At 39.1% G+C, this 24,466-nt stretch overlaps 3 protein-coding genes across 3 annotated transcripts; 1 reads left to right on the top strand and 2 right to left on the bottom strand.

Moving 5' to 3' along the window:
* The first annotated feature begins 666 nt into the window (after window positions 1–666).
* Window positions 667–15,228, top strand: LOC133481002 (mitochondrial adenyl nucleotide antiporter SLC25A24-like). The gene is made up of 10 exons (XM_061779841.1): window positions 667–1,510; window positions 4,265–4,391; window positions 5,898–5,985; window positions 8,280–8,391; window positions 10,780–10,938; window positions 11,039–11,191; window positions 12,326–12,433; window positions 13,001–13,168; window positions 13,257–13,407; window positions 13,550–15,228. Exons 1-10 carry the CDS (start codon window positions 1,052–1,054, stop codon window positions 13,729–13,731), a joined length of 1,707 nt encoding a protein of 568 aa, XP_061635825.1. The 5' UTR covers window positions 667–1,051; the 3' UTR covers window positions 13,732–15,228.
* Window positions 15,229–16,985: 1,757 nt separating this feature from the next.
* On the bottom strand, window positions 16,986–18,563 carry LOC133481003 (transmembrane protein 69-like). Its single transcript, XM_061779842.1, has 3 exons — window positions 18,426–18,563; window positions 18,012–18,059; window positions 16,986–17,918 (listed from the first exon to the last, which is right to left on the bottom strand). Exons 2-3 carry the CDS (start codon window positions 18,057–18,059, stop codon window positions 17,130–17,132), a joined length of 837 nt encoding a protein of 278 aa, XP_061635826.1. The 5' UTR covers window positions 18,426–18,563; the 3' UTR covers window positions 16,986–17,129.
* A 477-nt stretch (window positions 18,564–19,040) lies between these two features.
* tm4sf4 (transmembrane 4 L six family member 4) lies at window positions 19,041–23,963 on the bottom strand. Its single transcript, XM_061780554.1, has 6 exons — window positions 23,856–23,963; window positions 23,492–23,710; window positions 21,446–21,535; window positions 20,562–20,707; window positions 19,636–19,822; window positions 19,041–19,557 (listed from the first exon to the last, which is right to left on the bottom strand). Exons 2-6 carry the CDS (start codon window positions 23,660–23,662, stop codon window positions 19,540–19,542), a joined length of 612 nt encoding a protein of 203 aa, XP_061636538.1. The 5' UTR covers window positions 23,663–23,710; window positions 23,856–23,963; the 3' UTR covers window positions 19,041–19,539.
* Between the last annotated feature and the right edge of the window lie 503 nt (window positions 23,964–24,466).

Below are 24,466 nucleotides of genomic sequence, written 5' to 3'. Positions count from 1 at the left end.
TAAAAAAACAACTCCTGTTTTTCTGAGTAATGTTTTTGAGGGCTTTGTTTTTTTGCATATTTGTTTCCATTTTTCTGACTAATTATTTTTCTCAGTTTTGTATGTCTGAGCCCCTGTTTTATGACTATTCCCACCCCCCCTTTTTTTGACAGAGAAACAAAAAAAATACTCAGAAAAACAGAAAAAAATATCCGAAAAAAACAAAGCCCTCCAAGAAATTACTCAGAAAAGCAGTTATTTTTCCCCCCCAAGTGAATGCAATATGCTTCCGTATATATCACGTCAGGATGGGCATCCGGCCTAAAAACTGCCAAAGAATCGTGAGTGGCTCGCTGTGGCGAACCCTGACAGGAAACGCTTTTTTAATGTTGATGTTTAGTTTGTGCGTCACAATATACAATGCAAAGAATTATAAAGAACATATAGAAATAAAACGCCTAAACCACTATGCACAATACACAGCAAATGTAAAATAAATTAAATGAAACTTGCTAATATAGGCAGACAGAACTTTATTAAGACAATAAAATCAACAATGTTCAATCAGCCAGTACAGAAAATTACAGATAAATTGTGATTTCTCAAACTATAGCCTACTACAATGGAACGAGTATGCTTGTATATATAAATGGCACAAGTACATATTGTGTGCATTTAAAAAAAATAAAAATAAAAAAAAGTTGAACGTTAAGGCCGCCTTAGCCTTTATTTTTTATGTGACCGACTCAACGGATGTGCAGCCTGGTGTCCCTAAACTTGATATGAGCAGTCGGCCACTTCCCTGTGTCTCTTTGGTGGGTTCGTGAGAGCAACAGCTGCCCTCAAGACAAAGTCAAAACAGCTGGACTCAACAGCAGTTGTGCATTGCATTTTGTGCCACGCTACGGTAGAACTTAGGTACTGCTATCACATTTTGGCGCCGTCGATGACAAAGTGCGATAGTAAGTCATTAAAAATAATAATAATAAAAAAATAATTTTAAAAAAATGCAATGAAGGGTTTCTAATTGAATATAAAGAAGCCTCGAAGCAGTAAGACGGCAGTGTTGTTTATGCTGAAGGGTGTGTCTGGCTCATGTGCGTGGACGAGCACAAAAAAAAAAGAAAAGAAAAGAAAAAGAAAAAAAGAAGGGAGGCGGTCTCTCAGGCAAAGTCAGCCACGCGACCTCGTATGCAAGTACACGCGCTCCTTCCCAAAGAAAAGCGATTTGATGATCGACTTCATTCAAGCGTCTCCCCGGTCGACGTGTGTTCTCTTCGCTGCGACATTGCGGAAATCCCACGGAGCCGAAACCAGCAGCGGCGAACCCAGGAGTGCATTTTCTTCCACCATGTACCAAATGGTTCGAAATCTGTTTTTTACGGACTGCCGGTGCGCATCGGATGCTTCCAAAAGTTACGAGGAGCTGTTCGCCAAACTCGACACGAACAAGGATGGGAAAGTGGATGTGTCGGAACTGAAGGCAGGCCTGGCTGCAATGGGCATCCGGACCCGGAAAGGAGCGGCTCGGGTAACCAATAACCTGCCATAAACGCTGCACAATATGAAATACTGTTGAGTAACGGCCTTGGCTGCAGTCGCTGTCATTCGATATTGTCTGGACGCAATGAAAACGAGTGCCCACCCACGTACTGTCTCTGTAATCTCTTAGAAGAAGGACAAATGTCCTGTTCTCTTGCAGAGTGTACATGTACTGATAGAGTTCCTACGCTGACTTGTACGCAAGTCTCTTCCTAACCTACTCAACTACAGTGGTATGCAATAAAAGAATATTATATAGTCAATAGTCAAATGAAAAATACTAATTAACTTATGCCAAGTGAAGACCTATTCTTATGCCACTGTCGTAACTAATTTGTTCATTGCATGCCATTCGGAACCGCAAGGCCCGGGGGCCAACTCTGGCCCGCCAACTCATTTTATGTGGCCCGCGAAAGCAAATCATCTGTGTCGACCTCCAAAGTTGACACAGATGATTCTTGCTCAAATTCTCATATACAATAAATAGTATTGTTGAGCTATTGCAAGCATTTTCTGTTCACAGAGCTGAGTTCATGCTCTCCAACCAGTCGCAGGGAATATATGGACAACCATTCACACCTATGTACAATTCAGTCTTTAATTAACCTAACAGGCATGTCTTTGGAATGTGATAGGAAGCTGTAGAGTACCTGAAGAAACTCTATGAAAGCACAGGGAGAACATGCAAACTCCTCATAACCTCATAACTGTGAGGCAGACGTGTTAAACAGTTGGCCACACACTGTGCCACACGGAGTTTTCACAAAAGTCCGAATGCGCAGTATTATCGAACTAACTGGGTATTTCTATGAAAAAGACTTCCATGCCATAAATATAAACAATCCAATTGTTAAAAGTAAGTATGGTGGTCACTGAGCATGCCTTCTTGTGCTGCGGACGTGACGACGTATTCCGTTTGTGTTCCTCAATATGTCAGGACGTAAACAAAGACAACCTCAAATAAGAGGATCAAATTAAAAATGCATCTCAAGGTCTCAAGCCTGAGATAATTGAATCTTAAAAAACATCAAATTTTACCATTAAGAGGCTGGGACTATAATGGTATCCACTACTTCTGGATGCATGTTATTACCAATACATTAGTCAGACTGCATTCAATGTGAGCTGTATGGGTTGCATGATCCATCCATTTTCTACACCACTTGTCCTTATTAGGGTCACAGGTCAGCTGAGGGGTACACACTGGACTGCTTGCCAGTCGATCGCAGGGCATATGTCGAAATGCAGCACCACTGACAGAATACATGAAGGCATTTACCCCCGTGGTTGTAATGGTTGTTACATTGTTTTAGTGAAAGGGATATTTAAATTCTCGAACGACAGCAAATGTAGTCTTGCAATTGTTTCATTGTGTGGTCTTTATACCAAAGCACAACATGCTAGCACTGGATTTAGGAATTTGACAGATATTGGAATGTTCTGGGCACAGACACAAGCTAACTTTGCTCAGCTATATGGAGGAGTGTGTGTCTTATGTCTTTTTGCTGAGGCCTTTGTTTCCTAATCATGCAAGTTTTGATCACAAGTTTCCTTTGAGCGTCAACTTATCCAGAGATCAACTCTTTCTTTGTTCCCAGGGCCATTTTTATGGGTTCATTGAGTTTTCAATTAAATTATGGAACCATAACGGACATAGCGGAAAATATGAGCCAAGACTAAAACTTTTGACTCTGAGGCAGAACTAACAACATGTTCCACCGTGCTTTCCTGACTGGGAAGGGGAACTGTATTAGAAATACCTAAACAATGAGTTTAATAATCTAAAGCTATGTAGGCAGTAGGCACTCGGGATGGGCATCGAGAATTGAGACCCGATTGGAACCGGGACTAACATTACGGTTCTCCCGGAACCGTTCAAATTAAAAAATTTCGGCTCCCAGTTTCGATGCCTAGTCCTCCAGCCTCGAAGAAGAAGTGGCGAAAAGCAACGAAGAAGCGGCATAAACCAAAGAAGAAGAAGGCGCACGATGCTGTGCTTGTGCCCAACCGCAGCGGCGGCGAACAAAAGTGTGTCTTAACTTTGTTAAAATGAATGACCAGTCGACTCAGTGCAACACTTGGAAGAAGATTATATTGTGCAAAGGGGTTTTTCCCAATGTGTAGCGTCTGAGGCTGCACGCGTAAAACAGGAAGTCAAGTTAAAGCTTGCACATACAAACTATTTGATGTGATAAAACAGTCCCAAATAACTATTTTAACAATGCTATATTTAACCTTTAGCTGAAACATTAAATTAATGAATATCAAGTCAATTGGGTTAGTTCCACACACGTTGCCTTTTAGTTCGTAGGTTTGATATTGATACTGGCTATAAAGAACCCAGAGTCAAATGTTCATTTTAGTCTGTATTGCGGGCTGCTAAGAAAATGGATGTTCATAATTTGGTCATCCTTTATTTAAACCATGCAAACCTTTTTGCCAAATCTTAAAAGAATCTGAACCGAGAATTGTTTGGAACTGGAATTGAAATGAGGAACCGGTATCGGGACAGGAATTCAAAGGATGCCCAATCCTATCGATATCATATGTTGATGTATCTTTGAGATTGAGATTTAGAGTAATTTTCAATCTTAGGCTGTAGTAAATCATCTATTTTTAGTTTAACAGTGTTTGATGTTTTTTTTGGGGAGTTGAAGTTTTGTCAGCATGTTCAATGACACTGAAACCTAATCGATAAATACCGGTACTGCCCTATTCCAACAATAGTTTCTGTTTCCTTTAGAAAATTGTTTCATCTGGAGACCAGAACCAAGATGAAGGGCTCGACTTCAACGAGTTCTCCAAGTACCTGAAGGAACACGAGAAGAAGTTACAGCTGACCTTCAAGAGCTTAGACAAAAACAATGATGGTAAAGTAAATGTTTTCAAACAGGGATTATCATGGGTCAGTAAAAATGCCATGATTTGGGTGGTGGATTTATTTTTTTAATTACAACCCCAATTCCAATGATGTTGGGACGTTGTGTTAAACATAAATTAAAACAGAATACAATGATTTGCAAATCATGTTAAACCTATATTTAATTGAATACACTACAAGATATACAAGATATTTAATGTTCAAACCGATAAACGTTATTGTTTTTAGCAAATAATCATTAACTTAGAATTCTATGGCTGCAACACATTCCAAAAAAGCTGGGACAGGGTCATGTTTACCACTGCGTTACATCACCTTTTCTTTTAACAACATTCAATAAACATTTGCGAACTGAGGACACTAATTGTTGAAGCTTTGCAGGTGGAATTCTTTCCCATTCTTGCTTGATGTACAGCTTCAGCTGTTAAACAGTCCGGGGTCTCTGTTGTCGTATTTTACGCTTCATAATGGGCCACACATTTTCAATGGGAGACTGGTCTGGACTGCAGGCAGCCCAGTCGATTACCCGCACTCTTTTACTACGAAGCCACGCTGTTGTAACACGTGGAGAATGTGGTATGGCATTGTCTTGCTGAAATAAGTAGGAGCGTCCATGAAAAAGACGTTGCTTGGATGACAGCACATGTTTCTCCAAAACCTGTATGTACTTTTCAGTAATGGGGCCTTCACTGATGTGTAAGTTACCCATGCCATTGGCACTAACACAGCCCCATACCATTACAGATACCGCATTTTGAACTTTGCGTCCATAACAGTCCGGATAGTTCTTTTCCTCTTTGGCCCGGAGGACACGACGTCCACAATTTCCAAAAACAATTTGAAATGTGGACTCGTCGGATCACAGAACACTTTTCCACTTTGCATCAGTTCATCTTAGATGAGCTCGGGCCCAGAGAAGCCGGCGGCGTTTCTGGGTGTTGTTGATAAATGGCTTTTGCTTTGCATAGTAGAGTTTCAAGTGTCACTTACGGATGTTGCGCCGAACTGTATTTACTGACATTGGTTTTATGAAGTGTTCCTGAGCCCATGTGTTGAAATCCTTTACACATTGATGTCGGTTTTTGATGCAGTGCCGCCTGAGGGATCGAAGGTCACGGGCATTCAATGTTGGTTTTCGGCCTTGCCGCTTACATGCAGTGATTTCTCCAGATTCTCTGAACCTTTTGATGATATTATGGACCGTAGATGATGAAATCCCTCAAGTCCTTGCAATTGTACATTGAGAAACAACCCAGCTTTTTTGGAACGTGTTGCAGCCATCAAATTCTAAGTTAATGATTATTTGCTAAAAACAATAAATTTATCAGTTTGAACATTACACATCTTGTCTTTGTAGTGTATTCAATTAAATATAGGTTGAACATGATTTGCAAATTATTGTATTCTGTTTTTATTTATGTTTAACACAACATCCCAACTTCATTGGAATTGGGGTTGTATATTTATTATTTGTGTTTGTTTTTCTTTTGAACAGGTCAAATAGACTTCATGGAGATCAAGCAGTCCCTTGCAGATCTTGGGCTGGACATCGGCAAAAAGGAAGCAGAGAAGATCCTTCAGAGGTATTTTTTTAGTGCTCCCAATTAATCTCAGTGATGGTGGACATGGTTCAAATGTCACAATTCTGCTCTCAAGTAGCACAATTCAGATAGTGTCATGGAAGTGTAAATTGAAAAAAATATGCTGGAATCGCATATGCTCAGATCAGAATTGGGTGTTGCATGCTTAGCTACTCCTCATCCACCTTTGCAGGGCTCGAGACTGTGACCAAATTGGTCGCATACGTGACCATTTTTTCAGCTTGTGCGATTAGAAATTTAATCTTGTCGCAACTTGCGCGAGTGCATGTTTTAATGGTTGAAAGTTGCCGTTTTTGCACTGCAATCTTCCTCTTCTCTGAGAGAGAGAGAGAGAGAGAGAGAGAGAGAGAGAGAGAGAGAGACTTGAATTCCATTTGCGTTAAAAGTGACCTGCTGCAATATCATTGACGGCCTGCTGGGATACTAGCTGTAGTTGACACAAAGATTCTGTGTCCGCACGGGGCGCTGCAAAAAGAGCGAAGCTTTGGCGATCACATGATTGCCTTGTCTGAACACACATTTGAGAAAATGAAATATGGTCTATTTAGAAGTGTGTTGATTATTAAACTGCGGCCAGTGGAGTAATGTGAAGGTTACCCTCATTTAAATCAATGTCAGGAAGATCAGGCCAGGCCAACTCAATGGTACCTGTATGTTGAATGTTTAATATTTGTATTATTTACAATTTGTATTATTGTTTACTTCCCTGTTCTTACAGCCTGGTGTTAATGTTTGTGTCGTTAGTTACATACAATTTGGGCATCTGCAAATGTTGGTTGTTCCATGTGTTCCGAGAATGTAAACGCAGTCATATCAGATATGTGCCACTTGAAATGTAGACATAAATAGACAATAAAAACAATTCGACATTATATATGTATATATATATATATATATATATATATATATATATATATATATATATATATATATATATATATATATATATTATATTGGAATTGGGCTCCAGAGATCTGTAGTGTAAATAAATTACTTTTAAAGAATGATTTTTATGCTGAGGCTTTTTTAACTAAGGGACTGGTATGACTAATTTGACTGGGAAATTAACTGACTACAAAGATGGTTTTAGATCTGGTTGGTGTTAGAAACAGCATTTCAACTTCAAAATCATGATAGTGTTAAGTACAGTTAGGCTTATTGGAACCGAGGCTAAAATTCCGGTACTCTTGGAATCGTTCAAATTGAAAAAAATTGGTTCCCAGTATCAATGCCTACAATCGGCTGACCCCGAAGAAGAAAGAAAAACGAAAGAATAAAAGCCAAAGAAGAACCGACGATATCAATTATAGACACAACCGCGAGTTCTTTGGCAAGGCGTCTTCATTCAATCGACAACAAAAAGAGCTTCTAAAATTAGCAGTAACAATTACTCGTACTTAAGTACTTAAAATGCACGGTGCATAAGTAGCCATGTGGCTCTTTTGTAACTGATATCCGTACAACGGGAGCAAGCTTGGCTTTGCGGATGTACAGTACATTAAGAAACTTCACTAAGCTTTGAGCTCAGTGGTCAGCGTTCTCATCTCCCAATGCAAGACAGTGCCGGCGTGGAATCGATCCCCTTTGGGGGGTTGACAGCGAGCAGAAAAATGTCACTGGTTACACCTGATTGACCAACTCTCGTAAAATCACACCCCCAACACTGAGTACTCTATAGTTCATACAAAGAAGAAGACGCTCCTCATGGAATGTTGGAATGTTTGGCTGATGCCGTTGTGTGGGTAAATGTCATGCTGACTTCAAATTTATCCTGCGGACCGGACGAAATTGCTGCGTGGGCCGGAAGTGGCCTGCGGGCCGGGAGCTTGACATGTCTGGTTTAATGGTATGATATCACTTTCCAAACTTTTCCTACTAGATCATGTAAGTACCTACTTCCTGGCATGCCTACCTTCCATAATGAGTGCTGATGGCAAACAGGTTCTGGCACTCATGCCGTGTCGTACAAGGAACCTCAAAGCCAGGCATGAAAGACATGAATCCCTTCATTTTTTTGTACCAATTATCAGTTCAGGGTCGCAGGGAGCTGTAGCATTTCCCATGCTGGCCCAGTTGGTGACGCACTGCAAATGATGCATGTCCTTCAAAACATAGTAAAATTGCTGTAGAATCACATTTAAGGGGCATACCCTGCATTGCCTACATCATATCGAAACGCTCTGTTTTTTTGTTGTAATGCGGAATTCGAGCTTGGGGGTCGCCAAACGTTACATACTATAGCTGTAAGTCTCGATCGTTTCTGTCTTTTTGTACAGTATTGATGGAGATGGGACCATGACTGTGGACTGGAATGAATGGAGGGAGCATTTCCTATTAACCACAGCTACCAACCTTGAGGAGATTGTCCGATATTGGAAACACACTACGGTATGACGGAAGCTTGTCACCAGTCACAATTCCAGCTTGATGACGATGTCTACACACCCAAAGAACTAGTAATGTATTTTATTTTGCCCAAAAAATGTAAAACAGTCACGTCTTAATTCAGTGCTCTTTAAATCGCGAAATATAATATAAAGTCTTAAATATCTAATGTATTGTCGTATAATCCTGAATTTGTTTTCAATAACCAGAATATGACTAGAGTCTCATTCTCAGAGAAGAGGTCTTCTCGCAAGAAATTTAGTTGGGAATTACATGGGAAACTAAGCACTGTGACTACATTATTGTCAAACAAGAGCCGCGCAGCAACACATTCCAAAATTATAGCAGACATGCTCAGATATGGAATGAATATGGTGGAATTGCAAACATTTGGCATTATTTCAAAATGGTCAAGTCAGGGGTTAGGGTATGTTATTGTTCTAACATTCATAAGTAAAACAACAGGGCTCAAGAATCGCTTTTCAAATTAAGAACACAGTATTTGAAACCCCTCAGAAAAATAATTTGGGTTTTTGGATATTAATAAATAGCTCTTGACTTCTCTGTTGCATGCCTGAAACGTAGCCAATTCTAGTCAATGGCTTAGCGCTCAGTTTGGCTGCCACTACTCAATGGCACAACTTTAAATAACAGCGTGGTTGCTAAATTTGGCAGAGGTAAGCTAATTTAAGTCTGACTTGAGGGATTAGGTTCTCAATTGGATTGGGACAGAACAACAGAGATGAAGTGAGTCTAGATTGGGACAGGCCAAGAGGTGATTGTGTTGAAACTGAAGCAGAGTTGGGGGCATCATCAGACGCGACAGCATGCAATCACCTTCACTATTCATGCAAGAGAATTGGTATTCCTCTCTTTCGGAAGCACTTTATCTGACCAGGATCCTAAATTTAGTAGTGTGAAGGATCCAGACCAGTTTTTGAAGGGACTGTGGCTCGGTAGTGTATTATAACATTTGGAATGACAATGGCTCTGCTGCAGCCTCAGCAGCAGCAGCAGCCACAACAGAGGAACCATTTTTTTCTAGACTTTGATGATGACGGGACCATTTATGAGGTGGAGGTGGATATGGTAGGTTCTTGAACTTGACACACTTGTCTTTGTGTTTTGACCTGCCTTGCTAGAGCTTTCTATGACTTGGCATGGAAATTGGAAGTAAATTTATAAAAGCATACAGAGGGTACTGTGGTCTTCCTGGTATGTGTATATACCATTTATTAAAGTGGTTGGTGGTACTCCTAATTTGCACTGAATATTGCATAAATAATGTGTTCATTCACATTTCCTTGATTTTTAGGTCCTTTGTGCAAGAAAAACTTGTTCATTAACAACATAAACCACATTGCCGTGTGATCAGACGGAAATCTGAATGTGGATTCTTTGTCATTTCCTTAATTAAAATGAAGTAATCTTGGACCGCCGCAAGGTTGACTCATTTAGCTGAAGTTTTCTTAAAGTTATGCAACTTTTTTCAGATGAAGTTAAGGCTTTTTGGAGATATTTTGCTAGTCCTGTTGAAGTTGTTAGTGACAGGGGTTTTGAAACATTACAATTAAGTGAAACACATAAAATATGCAACCTTGTTTTAAAAACATGGACTGCAAACATCCAGGGAAAGTGACTCTCACAGTAATAATAAAAATAATATCAACAATTAGGAGTCAGTAAATAGATCCTCTTAAAGACGATTGAAGGTGCAAGTATTTTGTGTTCCGGCTTTAATTTTATATATCCTTACGGACTTTAAGGGATATTTAATATTTATTAAATGTGGAAGATGCAGTTGGAGGTGCATTAATTTAACAATATTTTTATGATTTATTGTGGTTACAGTTTGCAGTGTTGTATGTGTTGCATCATACTGAGAGATGTTTGTCTTATTTTGGATCCCTCATTTTGCTTCCGTCATTTATCCACATGAGGGCGTCAACATATTAGAAACGTGCACAACTAGGGAAAGTCGACACCTCTGTAAACTCCAACCACAATGATAAACTGTTAAATGAACGGCCCTCTGACAATGTCAAGCATTATTCTCTTTGTAGAATGATGTAATTCATACACAGCTCCTGTATTGACAGGCCTGGAGTTTGTATTGTTGTGGTTGCTCAATGTATATTTAAAAAAAAAAAAAAAAAGTGACAGCCTGTCTTAAGAGCACCTTTATGAAGAGAATTCCAGTTTGTAGTTGTAAGTACATTTTTATCGCCACAGTAACGTGTTAATTTGTCCCCTTATAACTGAAATGTGTATCAAATATTTCACTTTAAATGTACTGTCTGAGTTTCCATGATCAAGTTTGCTTATTGCGTTAAAAAAGGGAAATTATATGTTTTTGTAATTCAATTATTTACGCAATTGTATTGTGTCCAGGTGTTGGACATTGGTGACAGCCTCACCATCCCAGATGAGTTTACAGAAGAGGAGAAGACCACAGGTTTGTGGTGGAAGCAGCTGTCTGCGGGGGCCATGGCAGGGGCAGTGTCCCGTACAGGTACTGCCCCACTGGACAGAATGAAGGTCTTCATGCAGGTGTGCCTACACGTTTGTTGTTCAAACTTGGGATTCATTTTATTTTCAGGTAATCTTTTCACACCCGGCATGAATATTCACAGTGACTCTTAATTTACAGGTCCACGCTTCCAAGAGCAACCAAATCAACTTGGTCAGTGGTTTCAAGCAAATGTTGAAAGAAGGAGGCTTGGCGTCTTTATGGCGAGGAAATGGCATTAATGTCCTGAAGATTGCCCCAGAGACTGCCATTAAATTCACAGCCTATGAGAAGGTAATTAATTAATCAATTTATAGTTTTTCCAATTGGGTTTGAGTGTTTGTAAGAGTAGTGATTGTTGTTCTTGGAGCAATTTTCTCTGTTCGGCATTGCCACACAAGCAGAATTGTGATGTACAGACCGTAGCGAGGAAAAAAAAAAAAGTGATGCTGAAGAATTTCTCAAAAGTGTCAACTTTGCAAAAAGTAGTATATGATCAGATTTCCTTGATGGGTGACATTTCAGACTACAGTTCCTTCCTGAACCTACCAGTTGACACCTTTTGACACCCTCCCCCCTTTTTGGTTCAAAAGATTACTGAAACAAATATTGGGAGGGTGCCACAGAAACCGTTTCCACCAGGCAAAGCAAACGGAAAAGACTTATTACCTCAGCAGCAGCTGAGTTTGTATGTTCTTCCCTTGCCTACATGAGTTTTGCCACAAACCTAATTCTTAGATTAACTGAAGATTCTAAATTGTCTACACAAGTGGTAAATGGATGCTACCTCAGCTTTCATCCTAATTGTCAACATCCTGATCAAGAGGATCCAGAAGGAGGTTGTTAACTTCTTCCGGCTAAAAAACTGCATCCCACACTCGCAGCTGCGTCTCATTTCATTGACATCGCATCACGCCTCTTAGCCTTCTGATTCCAGGTGGAGCAGAAGCTTCTGCACATCGTGGGTCTGCCATGGACGGACACCGGTGTTCTGTGTTCTGCTAAGGCTGTCTCTGACCAATATTTGTTCCTTCTCAAGTTGGATGCTCTGTCAAGACAAACACTGTTCGATCACTTCGTGCTGGAGATGGGTTATGTTCTTAAGGAGGACACCGCTACCGCTACTGGAATGTGGATACTTTCCCTAGGAAGCAGCTCCTCTGATTCTAAATTTTAAACCCGGCCATCCACAAGACCAAGATGAAAGAGGTGGGGGGGTGTATCAAACTTGGACACATGGCTGTTGGACAAAGAACATAGACCCTTTTTGTAAGAATTTGGGGCACTAACGATGTGTTGTTCTGTGGTATTTCTTTCTTGTGGAATTTATTTCTCTCTCTGCTTGTCTATTTTTCCCAACTTTCTTTGTTTTTCAGGTTTTTATTTTGTTGAAGTTTCCTTTCACTGTCTAATTCTCTGTCTCACTAGTATAAGAAGATGCTGTCCAGCGAACCAGGGAAGATCAAGACACATGAGAGGTTCATTGCAGGATCGCTTGCTGGAGCAACAGCGCAAACAGCCATCTACCCCATGGAGGTGCGCTCTTAAACACACGTACCAGTTATTCTCCAATGTTCTCATAATAATACCAATCTACCAATTATGTGTCTGTGCATTTGAATACAAATGAGCTATTGTTAGTGGTATACTCTAGGTATGATTTTGTTTGATGTTAAAACAGGATTTGACAGTGGTCTAACAAAACAGTAGTGATTTTTTTTTCTTTTTTCTGACTTTCTTCCTTTCATGTTAATCTAAGTGATGGGAACAATCTATTTGCATGTGCTGCTGCTGGACTAACAGAACAGAAAATACTAGTTTCTTAATAGTTTATCAAAAATGTAACAATGACATATTCATACCAGTGATATAAACCACTGCTGGTCTAGAATTGCTGTCATTGCCTCATTGTTGTAACTTTTGAGGCAACAGAGCATGCCAAAATTAGCTTGCCATGTTTCTGTACCTTATCTCTGGATCCTGCCGTGTTATACTCCACAGTCTCTACTTTGCTGTGTTTGTTCACAGTCACAAAATAATTTGGTATAGATCATGTATACATGGATAATAAAGGTGTCTTTCTTTTGTCTTTTGTCGATATAGGTGATGAAGACCAGGCTAACCCTGAGGAAGACAGGGCAATACTCGGGAATGTTTGACTGTGCCAAGAAAATCCTGAAAAAGGAAGGCGTTAAGGCATTCTACAAGGGCTATGTTCCTAATATTCTAGGAATCATTCCATATGCTGGGATAGACCTGGCTGTTTATGAGGTGAGCCATCATACCAGCCCATGTTTTCTTTAAATATCATGATGCTTGTCTGCGTTATTTTCACACGCACCTTTTTAATCATCACTAGAGCTTGAAGAACTTGTGGTTGTCCCGCTATGCCAAAGACACAGCCAACCCGGGTGTGCTGGTGCTGCTGGGCTGTGGTACCATCTCTAGTACTTGTGGCCAGCTGGCCAGCTACCCCTTGGCTCTGGTCCGCACCAGGATGCAGGCGCAAGGTTCAAACATCAAAATACCATTCACTATTCAGTCAGATTAGAAATGATAAAGCATATCTTTCAAAGTGGTCTTAAATGAATAAGTAGATTGCATGAGATAAAAGTAGATGATTCTGATTCTGATGATCTCTATTCCTCTCAGCTTCTCTCGAGGGTGCGGAGCAATTGCACATGAAGCAGATGGTGAAGAAGATTCTCGAGAAAGAAGGATTCTTTGGACTTTACCGTGGCATCTTGCCCAATTTCATGAAGGTGCTGCCAGCCGTCAGCATCAGCTATGTGGTGTATGAATATATGCGGTCAGGCTTGGGTATACAGAAGTAGGACAAACATGTAGCCTGCTGTCATTTTCATGTCTGTCTTCAAACAAACTGGGAAACTATAAAATGCAAAAATAGACTGTGTAAACTGAGGTGACGTAGCCAACACTATATAATCTTGAAATGGCATCCTTTCTATAGTGCAGCTGTTACTGACAATACACTTTTGGTTTAAAAATGTCATTTTATATTTACAAAATTCATAGTTGATTAACAGTTGATTTATATTCACTAAAATTGAACAACAACAACAACAACAAAGAGATGTGACGCTTATTATAATTGCATTGAAAGAAAAAATGTTTTTGTTTTTAAAAATTCTTTAACAAGCAGGGATAAACCGTCCATAAGCGTTTTGGTGTTGGTCTCTCTTAAAAAAACAAACAAAAAAAAAAACGTTTCTTGTTTAAATTGGGGGGAAAGATTTTAAAAAAAAATTGGTAAGAAATTGGGGGAACAAAACAGCGAATAGGTGAATCCGCGGGTGCCGAACCGCAAGGATACGGGGATCCACTGTAACGTGCATGTTTCTGATAAGAGTATAAGCAAACTCCACACAGGAAGCCTGGAGTCAAGATTCGAACCCTTCAGAACTGTGAGGCACACATGCTAACCCCAACGCAAAGATTTTGTATCCACTAAATTCATATACAGTATTTTCAATTGATTTATCGTCACGAACACCAGAGGAACGTGTGCTTACCATGAAACTTCAGAAAATAAGGGGACACATACAATACATAATTAAATAAGTGAAAATTAATATACAATAAAGCCATTATGTACATTTTAAAATAAATGATTGCACTTCAACACAGAAAGTTAAATTATTTAGCTGAGAAACTGAAGTTTTTTTTAGCAAGGCAGTTCAGCAGTTGTCTGAATGTTTGATTCATCATATGGAGGCTACTAAATGAGGCAGACCTTTACAAAATTTTCAGTTACATTGACTTGAAACATTTGAGACAATATTCTAATTACAGATGTACAACCATTTGAAGAGTAAATTAAATGATGGCCTTGGAATTAATTGACTGAAATAGTGCTGCTTCTCTATGGCTACTAAAACGATGCAGGCTTAAAGCACTTCACTTTCATTCTGAAAACTATTCCCACCTCTTTTTATACAGTCTGTGGGTTTCAAGAACCTATTCACACATGGGCCTTCAAAGATTAGAATGAGTATGATTTCCCTTTAAGAAATCCGTTCATTTTGGCAAACATTTCTAGCCCATTATTAGTCTCAAGGCACAGGTCAGCTTTCATTAAGATGTAATAATTGAAATATACAGTATGTTGTTTACCCTAAGATTCAAGCCTCTTTTTTTAAATTGTACACATTTGTTATTCACTGTGTGTTGTCATCTTTTATGAGGGCTCCTTTGAAAATAATTGAGTCATGTGCCTTAGGTTTTTTTTTTTTCTACACGTTTGCCTTTCTCTCCGTTATGTGATGAATTCGATGTTTGTGTTTACATTGATAAAAACATTTCAGTACAAACGTGTGGTCATTTCAATGTATTGTAATTACCTGTCTTGAGTAAGTACAGGTGTGTGTAAACATTTAGAAGGAAATTGGGATCTGTACTACCAGGATAACTTAGGTCTATATACTTAGCTGACATTTAATAAGATACACACAATTTATGGAGAACTAAGTTGCCTTTTTCAAAGATAGTGATCTTAATTTTGATGAGAAGAGTGATTTATTTAACGATATATCCATTATTGTAGTTGTATTTTGCATTATACCACATTGCATCAAGACAGTGGAAAGATGGACCTATACAGTAGGTCCAGAAATATTTAGACAGTAACAGTTATCATTTTGCCTTTTATCCATTAATATCCATTTGAAATGATCGTGATTGAAGTGTACTTTATATTTAATTAAAGGAGTAATACTGCATTGTGCATTTTTATCCACAATTTGAAACTGACCCCGTGGTCTTAATAAGATGTCTGTGACATGCTTTCATCAAAAGGGGTCAGTCTCATTTAAACAAGCCACTCCCCCCTCCCCCTGCCCTCACAACTGTGGGTCCAACGGCAAGCTAAGCTTTAGTTACCATAACAACTTGGGGTGGAGCTGTTTGTTGAGCACCGAGTCTAAAAAGGAAAGTGCAAAGCTCACATAAGCCCACAAAAAAAAAAAAAATTGTGAAGGCTGAGCAAAGCATCACCAGGGTAGAAAATCAAATCAGTGGTAGTGTCATCCAAGTATTAAAAACTAGGGTCATACGTACAACAAATGATTTTGAGACGGAGTTGTCTCAGTAATCTATTCTACATAAAAATTCTGTCAATCCAAAATGTTATATTTTAGCGAAACTTCTAGTCTACACTTTAATTGCATATAGTTTTAGGGTGGTTAAATCAAAATCATAAAAAGTCACACCATGTTCCGTTCTGTTCATGTACACACCTTGTGGACCTGACTGTTTGGTTCAATCTAATAAAAATTGACCGATACAAGTTACAGAATTGATCATTGCGCTTCTCCTGGATCTGATTAATCTGCGCAGATGTACCGAATGTTGTAATATTGACATTGTGTCACCACAGAACCCATAAATTGAACATGATTATGAATTAATACTGAAAAGGTTTCACTGAAGCTGATTTTTGTCACTGGGTGCACTTGAGCCCAAAAGCTTTAAGCAGTGATTATTCCAGACGGCGCCTTACATAATGTACTTTACCTCACCAGTGTCACTGCTTCCAAGTTGTCTTATCCAGCCTTTGAAGACATAACACTTGACTATATTTGCCAAGTTGTAAACTGTATGCGGATATGATAAATACACAATATAATTAAAGTGTGGATTTGGGTTGGATTCCCAAGTTCCCCCTGAATCTTAAATCTTATTAGGACATTTTGGACAATGTTATGCATTCAACTTTGTGGGAATGGTGTAAGGAAGGTCCCTTTTCTTCTCCGGGGACCACAAAAATATGGTTGGACCTGTGCAATATCAATTTGCTCTGACCTCAAACATGTTAATCGAAAACTCTGCAAGCGCTGTGATTTTGTTTCATATTGTATCATAATAGTTGATTTATTAATTTGATTGATTTAATTTCAAATGTGCCCTGCGATTGGCTGACAACCAGTTCAGGGTGTACCCCGCCTCTCGCCCGATGTTAGCTGGGATGGGCTCAGCTTGCCCGTGAGCCTAGTGAGGATAAGCGGAACGGAAGATGGATGAATAAATTATTTCAAATACACCATATATCTAAGCAATTAATTTGTCATCATCCAAAACCATCTCAAACCATTTTTAATGTAATTTCCGTGTTCACTCAAAATAAAACAATGACAGCAATCCTCTTTCTGCAAAACATCTATCGTGAACGCTGTCATGAATGCAACAAGACTGTCTATAATCTCTGCATGTTTTCTCACTCTGAAAAAAAATTCTTCTCTGGGTAAATTCCATGTGCGATGAGTGTACCAACTAGGGAAAAAAATGCCACCATGGTCAAGACGGCACGCAGGGCTTTAAACCAGCTGGGGTAAGTGGGCAGCAGTGACAGATCATAGTGAAGTGAGATTCCCAATGCCATGATAACCATGGTTGCTGCAGGAACAATGCTGTCGGCCATTAGCATGGTAACCCAGGCTAAGAGTGAAGGAATCACACTGTTGCTCAGGTTAATCCAGTCAGGTTTAGCCGGGCTGCTATCAGGGAGGGCGAACCCCCAACGAGCTCCGCCCAGGAAGGAAACGATGGAGGCGGCGTAGGCCACCTGAGCGTAGGCAAACTCGGGAAGGTAGCTTTCAGTCACGCCCATGAAGAGAGGGGGGGCAACAAAGGGGATCAGTCCGGCAAACCCCAACCACAGAGCTGGTTTGGGACTCTTCCACAAGTCCTTCATGTCATAGCGCAGCAGGTCCAGCTCTCTGGGAGGAGGTTCGGGCTGTAGTCGCTTCTTTAGCCTTATGACAGAAGAATGGAAATATTGATTCCTCGCTGTAAAAGCCAAATTAAATGGGGTCCTCGGGAAGAGGCCACTCCCCATGCAAGCAAGGAGGGCAGGAGAATACTTTTCCCAGGAAACTTGAGGCCATTCTGTTGACGGCCTGGCCAAGGATGCCCAGCTGACCAGTTGAGGGTCTGATCCACTATTAGTTACTCTGAGAAGTGACGATGGCCAACATTTTGGTGGGTGTCGTGCCAAGTGCAATAACTGAGAAAAGATATGGACGTCAAAATTTTACTTACATGAGTGTTATACTCATGAGTAAAATAAACAAAGATATGACACCACACGTTGTATTACCTTCTGGGCAGCTACAGTGCTTTTTCTTTTAAATACAACAGAGAGCATCTAAAGAAAGATTTAAAAAGATCACCGATTAGGTTATACACACAAATATGCACAGTATAGCTCACATATGAAAAACATTTTTTTTGAGTATCTCGAAATAAAAAAATAAAGACGTTTATTAAAAGTTAGTAAATAAATTAAAATTAGGATGCATCTGACAAGTATTTTACATACATCATAAAAATATTCAAATATTCTCATTTTCCAATTATTCATTGGATATAAATATATAGCTTATAAAAACATCTACAGATTTTAAACAACTCGATATTATCAAATACCCTGCGTTTTCTAAACGATTTAACCGTTTTATATTGGTCATTGCAAAGTTAAACAGTAGTGATGAATTAGAAAATGGAAAATTACCTCTGAATGAGCTCCAAAACGTCATATTATGACAACCACTAAGCGTGTAGTTTCTCAGCTTTCGGTGACCCACAGTAGCGGACACAAATAGCTCCGACGTCAAAATCATCCGTGTCAAACAAGTTGTCGAAAACAATGTTCCCACCAACAGCGAACAAAAATGAACGCCAACTACGATATTTACCTAAGTAGGAATCAAAGTAAAAACTAAGAGCTAAGCTAGTTGGTGTATCCAGATTTTTTTTAAGGAAAGAAACATTCCTATTTAGTAGTAGTAGTTTTATTTCCATTAAACAGCTTTGGCAGCTTACTGATTTTAAATATTTAAATGTGTGATCTACAACGTTTCCCCCATCAAAAATACATCTCAAGTTAAACTAATACCAAAAAATGTAAACTGTCACATAGTTTCGCAACAGTTTATACAATAGCAATTCAATATTAGGCCGATGTGCACTGACAAACCATTAACATAATATATAGATAATTAGATTCAATATAAGAGCTGGATGAAACTATTCTGCCAATTGCATTGATAACCGTGCTAATTACTTTTATTGTCCATGTAAAAGAGGTATTTATTAAAAAAACAAAGAAGGGAGTAACGGCACTGAATCACTGATATTTTTTTATTTGAATATGAACCAACGTGAGGTAAAATATTTTATTGAAAGCAGTTATAGGTGCTTTGACACAACTAATTGTTTGCCATTGGATGTAAAACACTCACAAGTGAAACAACAATAAAAGAGCACACAAGGGGACAGTCTTATAAAGTTTCCTCCAGTAATCACTGCCTGGTTGTGATTGTGGCTGGGAGATTCATGCATCTGAAAATATTATTTATTTTCCATTGTTTCAACAACATATTTATTACATTTAAATTGTACCAATGCATTGCAAATAAGCAATTAAAAATCAAAAAAATATATAGAAAATGAATTTGCAGCCGTTTAAATTTTCTAAGTCTGGGCGCTGTCATTTCAACAGTGTTGTTGAGGAATATACATTACACTGTAATTAAGTAGCTCCTTTTGTCAAAACCTACTCTCTACAAGTAAAATAAATACAAAGGAAAATGCTGCCAAACGTTGAGCTCAGCCACAAGTCCTGTTCACACAGCGCCATCATTCTGAAAGAGAAACATGATTAAAGTTCTCTAGAGATGTTTCCTAAAAGCCCAGTCCACAAACTGGGAAAACATACTAACCCCGCCACAGCAGCCACAGCAGTCCCCACACAGAGCTCCCAGTAGCCCGTTTAGCACCTGCACAGCACACAGCACCATCTGCAATAAACCCATGACCAGCAGAACAGAGAACAGGGAGAGATGCCATGACACCACACCAGTGGGCTCGATACATTTTGACCATATGGTTGAATCAGTCAGGTAGTCACTGCAGATGGGGAGAATGAAAAAGAAGAAATGATTTACATGCTACTTCCTGACATACAGTTAGTCTTAAGTCAGTGTTAAATGTTTTGTTTTGTTTTGTTTTGTTTTGTTTTTGTTTTGTTTTGTTTTGTTTTGTTTTGTTTTGTTTTGTTTTGTTTTGTTTTGTTTTGTTTTGTTTTGTTTTGTTTTGTTTTGTTTTGTTTTGTTTTGTTTTGTTTTGTTTTGTTTTGTTTTGTTTTCGTTTGTTTTGTTTTGTCTTGTTTTGACAACGCTATAGTGACCACATGGAAAGAGAATGTCACCCATTAGAGGACAGACCTCAGCCAGGGACAAAATATTACTAAAACAGAGAGGGAACGGTACCGTTATGATTTTGTTGCTGCCACCACGACTCAAATGCTGAGAATTCTTCTGTACAAGAATATAGATTGGCTATAGGCACTTTTATCCAGATCATCACATTTTTGCACAAGCTAAATTCGGATAAAATTACATCTCTTCTGGTGTGGTGGAGGTAAGTAGTTAATGAATAGAAGAATCTCAACAGATCAAAGTAGAAGCATCTGCATAAAAACTTTCTGTGAATGAACATTAACTTGGAAATTCACAGTATGTATTGATCATACAAGTATGCGTTGTAACATTCATTATATTATATATCTGAATTCTGAGGTTAAATAACTATATGTACATGATAAATAACTAGTCGCCATATAGGCCTACATATAGCAACTTCGTACCCATTGGTGAAGGGATACATCCACACAAATGTGCTGTTTACTTCAGCCAGACATTCGGGTCCGTGGTTTATGGCAACAGCTGAAACTATGACGGAGTAACCAGCTCCTACAAGACCCACAGCCGCAAACAGTATGGAACTCAGCATCTAAAAGGAGAGGGAAGTGAAAATTAAGGATTGCGCAGTTACTTGTAATGGAATCTCTTTACAGTCATTAAACTAAACTAAATCAATCAATCAATCAATCAATAAAATAATGAGGGGGGAAAGGACCTAAATGAAATGTAAAAAATATGTTCAATGAAAATCCATTAAAATGGAATAAAAACTATACTAAAACAAATAAATAATTTTTTAAATTTGATCTTCTTGAGAGTCATGTGACACCCATTTCTACCTGCAGGTAGGAGTAGTTTTATTTAATTTTGGTTCATCTTATCATATTACCTAGTGTTGAAAATAGATGTTTAGATTTTATTCTATTTCATGTATCTGTCTATTTCATATAATGTTAAACTGTTACAGTACTTAAAGTATTGTCTTTAAAGTTAATCAAAGTATTTTCAGTGGTATGTCTGATTATACTGTAACATAATACAAATAGAATAAGAACAAATCTGAGGTTGCCCAACATCCCTGAGCGAACTATATTCGATCTTAGAGTTTTTGCTGTTTTTATATGGCAGTGATTGTTGTAGATGTGGATTATGAAGAGGAGAGAAATGTATAATTTGGGTCTAATGAGATGGGGAAAAAAACCTTGTGAAGCCCTGCGTGAAATTCTGAAAATCACTGCTTTGCAGTCTTTTAGACAATCTGTTGTCTTTTCAGAGACACTTCTTCAAATATTTCTATGGATGGAACCGGAAACATGAAACACCTCACCGCAAATCTCCTTCCACAGCTTTCATTGCCACAGCAACCGCAACAGTCGTTGTTCTTCAGACCCAGGAAGACCACGGCTGGGAAGATCATCTGCCATCAGTAAAAACATTTATTATTATTATTTTTTTACAATTCACTAGTAGTTAGTAATCTTCTAGATATAGAATTTTTAATACACACACACACACACACACACGCACACGCACACGCACGCACGCACGCACGCACGCACGCACGCAAGCAAACATACAGGTACATTCACCATGATAAACGGAGTGTTTGTACAATACTCAAGTGTAAACGGAGTGTTTGTACAATACACAAGTAATGCATAAAATAAACCGTAATGACTGAAAGAGAAGACTGAAATATGTATTTTCATGATAAACACATCAAAGAATTAAACACACACAAAAGACAGACAGTAGTAAGTTATAATACATCAGTTCTACAACTCCATAAGTCAAAATAAAACTGGATCACCAGGTTAAAATAAAAATAAAAATGAAAACTCTTCAATATGGAGAATTATGTGTTTATTGGTGATGAAGACTGCTGCAGGGGGAAAAAAGCCATCGGTACAAAATACTATCGAGAAGGGTAATGCCATCCATCCATCCATTTTCTGTACTGCTTATCCTCACTAGGATTGCGGGCATGCTGCAGCCTATCCCAGCTATCGTCGGGCGAGAGGCAGGGTACACCCTGAAAAGGTCATCAGCCAATCGCAGGGCACATAGAAACAAACAACCATTCACACTCACATTCACACCTACGGGCAATTTAGAGTCTTCAATCAACCTACCATGCATGTTTTTGGGATGTGGTGACATGCTGTCAGAGTAGGCAAGTGAGGCAGAGCCGCACTGCCCCCTGGTGGTCTTTCCTTTCCACTGTATGTTAATATATATTAAAAAAAACAACAACCTTATGATTACATTAAATTGTTCAATTTTAGTTCTATGGTTCGTGCTTTACATTGATTTTCTTTTTCAATCCAATAATTTCAATGATTTCATCATCAAAATAGCTGAATTTTCATATTTCCTGTTCAAATCCATAGGAGCTACGTGTCATGTTGAGTCCCCGCTCGCATGATGCTTCAAGAGACCACGCACACATCCATTCAGACAGGCTGTGATTGGTCCGTGGCTTCACACAAGAGACATTGGTGTTTCCTCATTACATCGCCAATAATATACGTTTTATCACACATGTACTGCACTTACTGACGTTTAACAGACTGTCGAATATATTTAATGAAACTGTGTGACATTGAGTCTTTCTTATGGACCAGAAAAGCCACAAAAAGTGCACAGTGGAGTCTGGTATGTACGGTGCCACAACCAGCATGTGGCAGTGTTGAGTTGAGCTTCAGTCACGTGACGTAGTCAGTGCCTCACCAATCATGAACCTCACCGCACGTCACTGGTGGGAAGAAACCGGAGTACCCGGAAAAACCCCACGCAGGCACGGGGAGAACAGGTGGGGCTGGGATTTGAGCCCCAGTCCTCAGAACTGTGAAGCAGATGTGCTAACCAGTCGTCCAACGTGCCGCCCAGAGCATGAGTATCAAATAAAATGAAAAAATAATAATATATGGGAGTCGACACCTGCCTCCATTTCAATCTTTAACTGCCCAAAAACCAACAACACATGCATTGGGCCCGACAGAAACATTAATTGCTTTATTCACTTAAATGATTTCATGAAGAAGCTGTTTGCTGATCAGACTTAGTGATTGTGTGTGCGTTTGCGACACTATAAGAATAGTGCTAATGATGCCATATCCACTGCCAAAACAAAAAAAAGAAACATCTGCAACTTACCGCAAGGTGTTTTCTCAAGTTAGAAGTGGGCTGAAATGTCCAAGTTTGGCCAGTCATAATTTAAGAGCTGCATGACAAAGCTGATGTTTGTCTGTAAACACACTGGTGCGGCTGTTTTTTTGTTTGTCCCCCCACCCCCTGAAGTGTAATGCCTCTGAATTAATTATATTGCAAGCAGATTGGCATCAATGATTCATCATAAATAAAACACACTTACCAAAACTCCAGAGCCAAAAATTCCTCCAACGTACCACACCTCCTCTGTGATCTTTTCACTTTCCACAGTGTTCCCACCAGGAAAGAAGAGAAGGATGTTGCACAGCACACACACAATTGCCAGGGGCATCAGACTGATCCCCAAACACTTAGCGAAGCTCCCAGAGCACATTGTTGTAGTCTTACAACTCACTAATTGAAATTTGTTAGGTGGAAGAACCTTCAAAAACAGAAAAGGTTCAATGTTATGCGCAACAAGGAACAAGGTAAAAAAGAAAAGAAAATACAAGCTAGTAATATATTGCAGAGTTGCTCTATTATCTAAACATGTAGCTTTTCAAATTAAATACAATATCAACACATACCAAATATTTCCTCAACCATGTGACCCTGTCCTCCTCACCTGTCCACTTCAACACAGGATGGTTGATGCCGGACTTCAGCCTTTATAGCCCCCCCACCTTACTTTTCATGTGATGTCACTGCCACGCTTTTAAAACCGCAAGCTGTAATAAAGTAGAGTCACACATGCACCATCACACACACACAGACATGCACTTGCTGGTGGCTTCATGCAAACACACACTAGCCTGATGTAGGATGGCGTATTGGTGCGTACAGAGAAACCCAAGTGACGATGCAGTGGTTATTGTTCTACCGTTTGTTTTGTGTACGCTCGGAAGAGAAAGGCATTTGCTCGATAAAGCGCAGCTCTAATGGTTGATCTAAGTCTACCAAGGCATCATGAGCAAAAGGAAAAACCATCCATTATTAGAAATGATCTAATCCGTAGATCAACTTGAGGTCTGTGATGCCTATCTATCTAATACTGCATGAATATTATCTGAAACCTATTGATTAAAGTGAGAGGTCCAGGTCTTGTATTGAACTTTAACGCAAAGTATCAGCACTGTAAACCATGAACAAGTATTATATTAATTGTTTTGTATTGGATTCTGGCTCATGGTGTAATGTC

The sequence above is a fragment of the Phyllopteryx taeniolatus genome, chromosome 7, assembly GCF_024500385.1.
Source record: "Phyllopteryx taeniolatus isolate TA_2022b chromosome 7, UOR_Ptae_1.2, whole genome shotgun sequence".
In the NCBI taxonomy this organism is placed as follows: Eukaryota; Metazoa; Chordata; class Actinopteri; order Syngnathiformes; family Syngnathidae; genus Phyllopteryx; species Phyllopteryx taeniolatus.
This window is presented reverse-complemented; position numbering and strand designations above follow the sequence as displayed.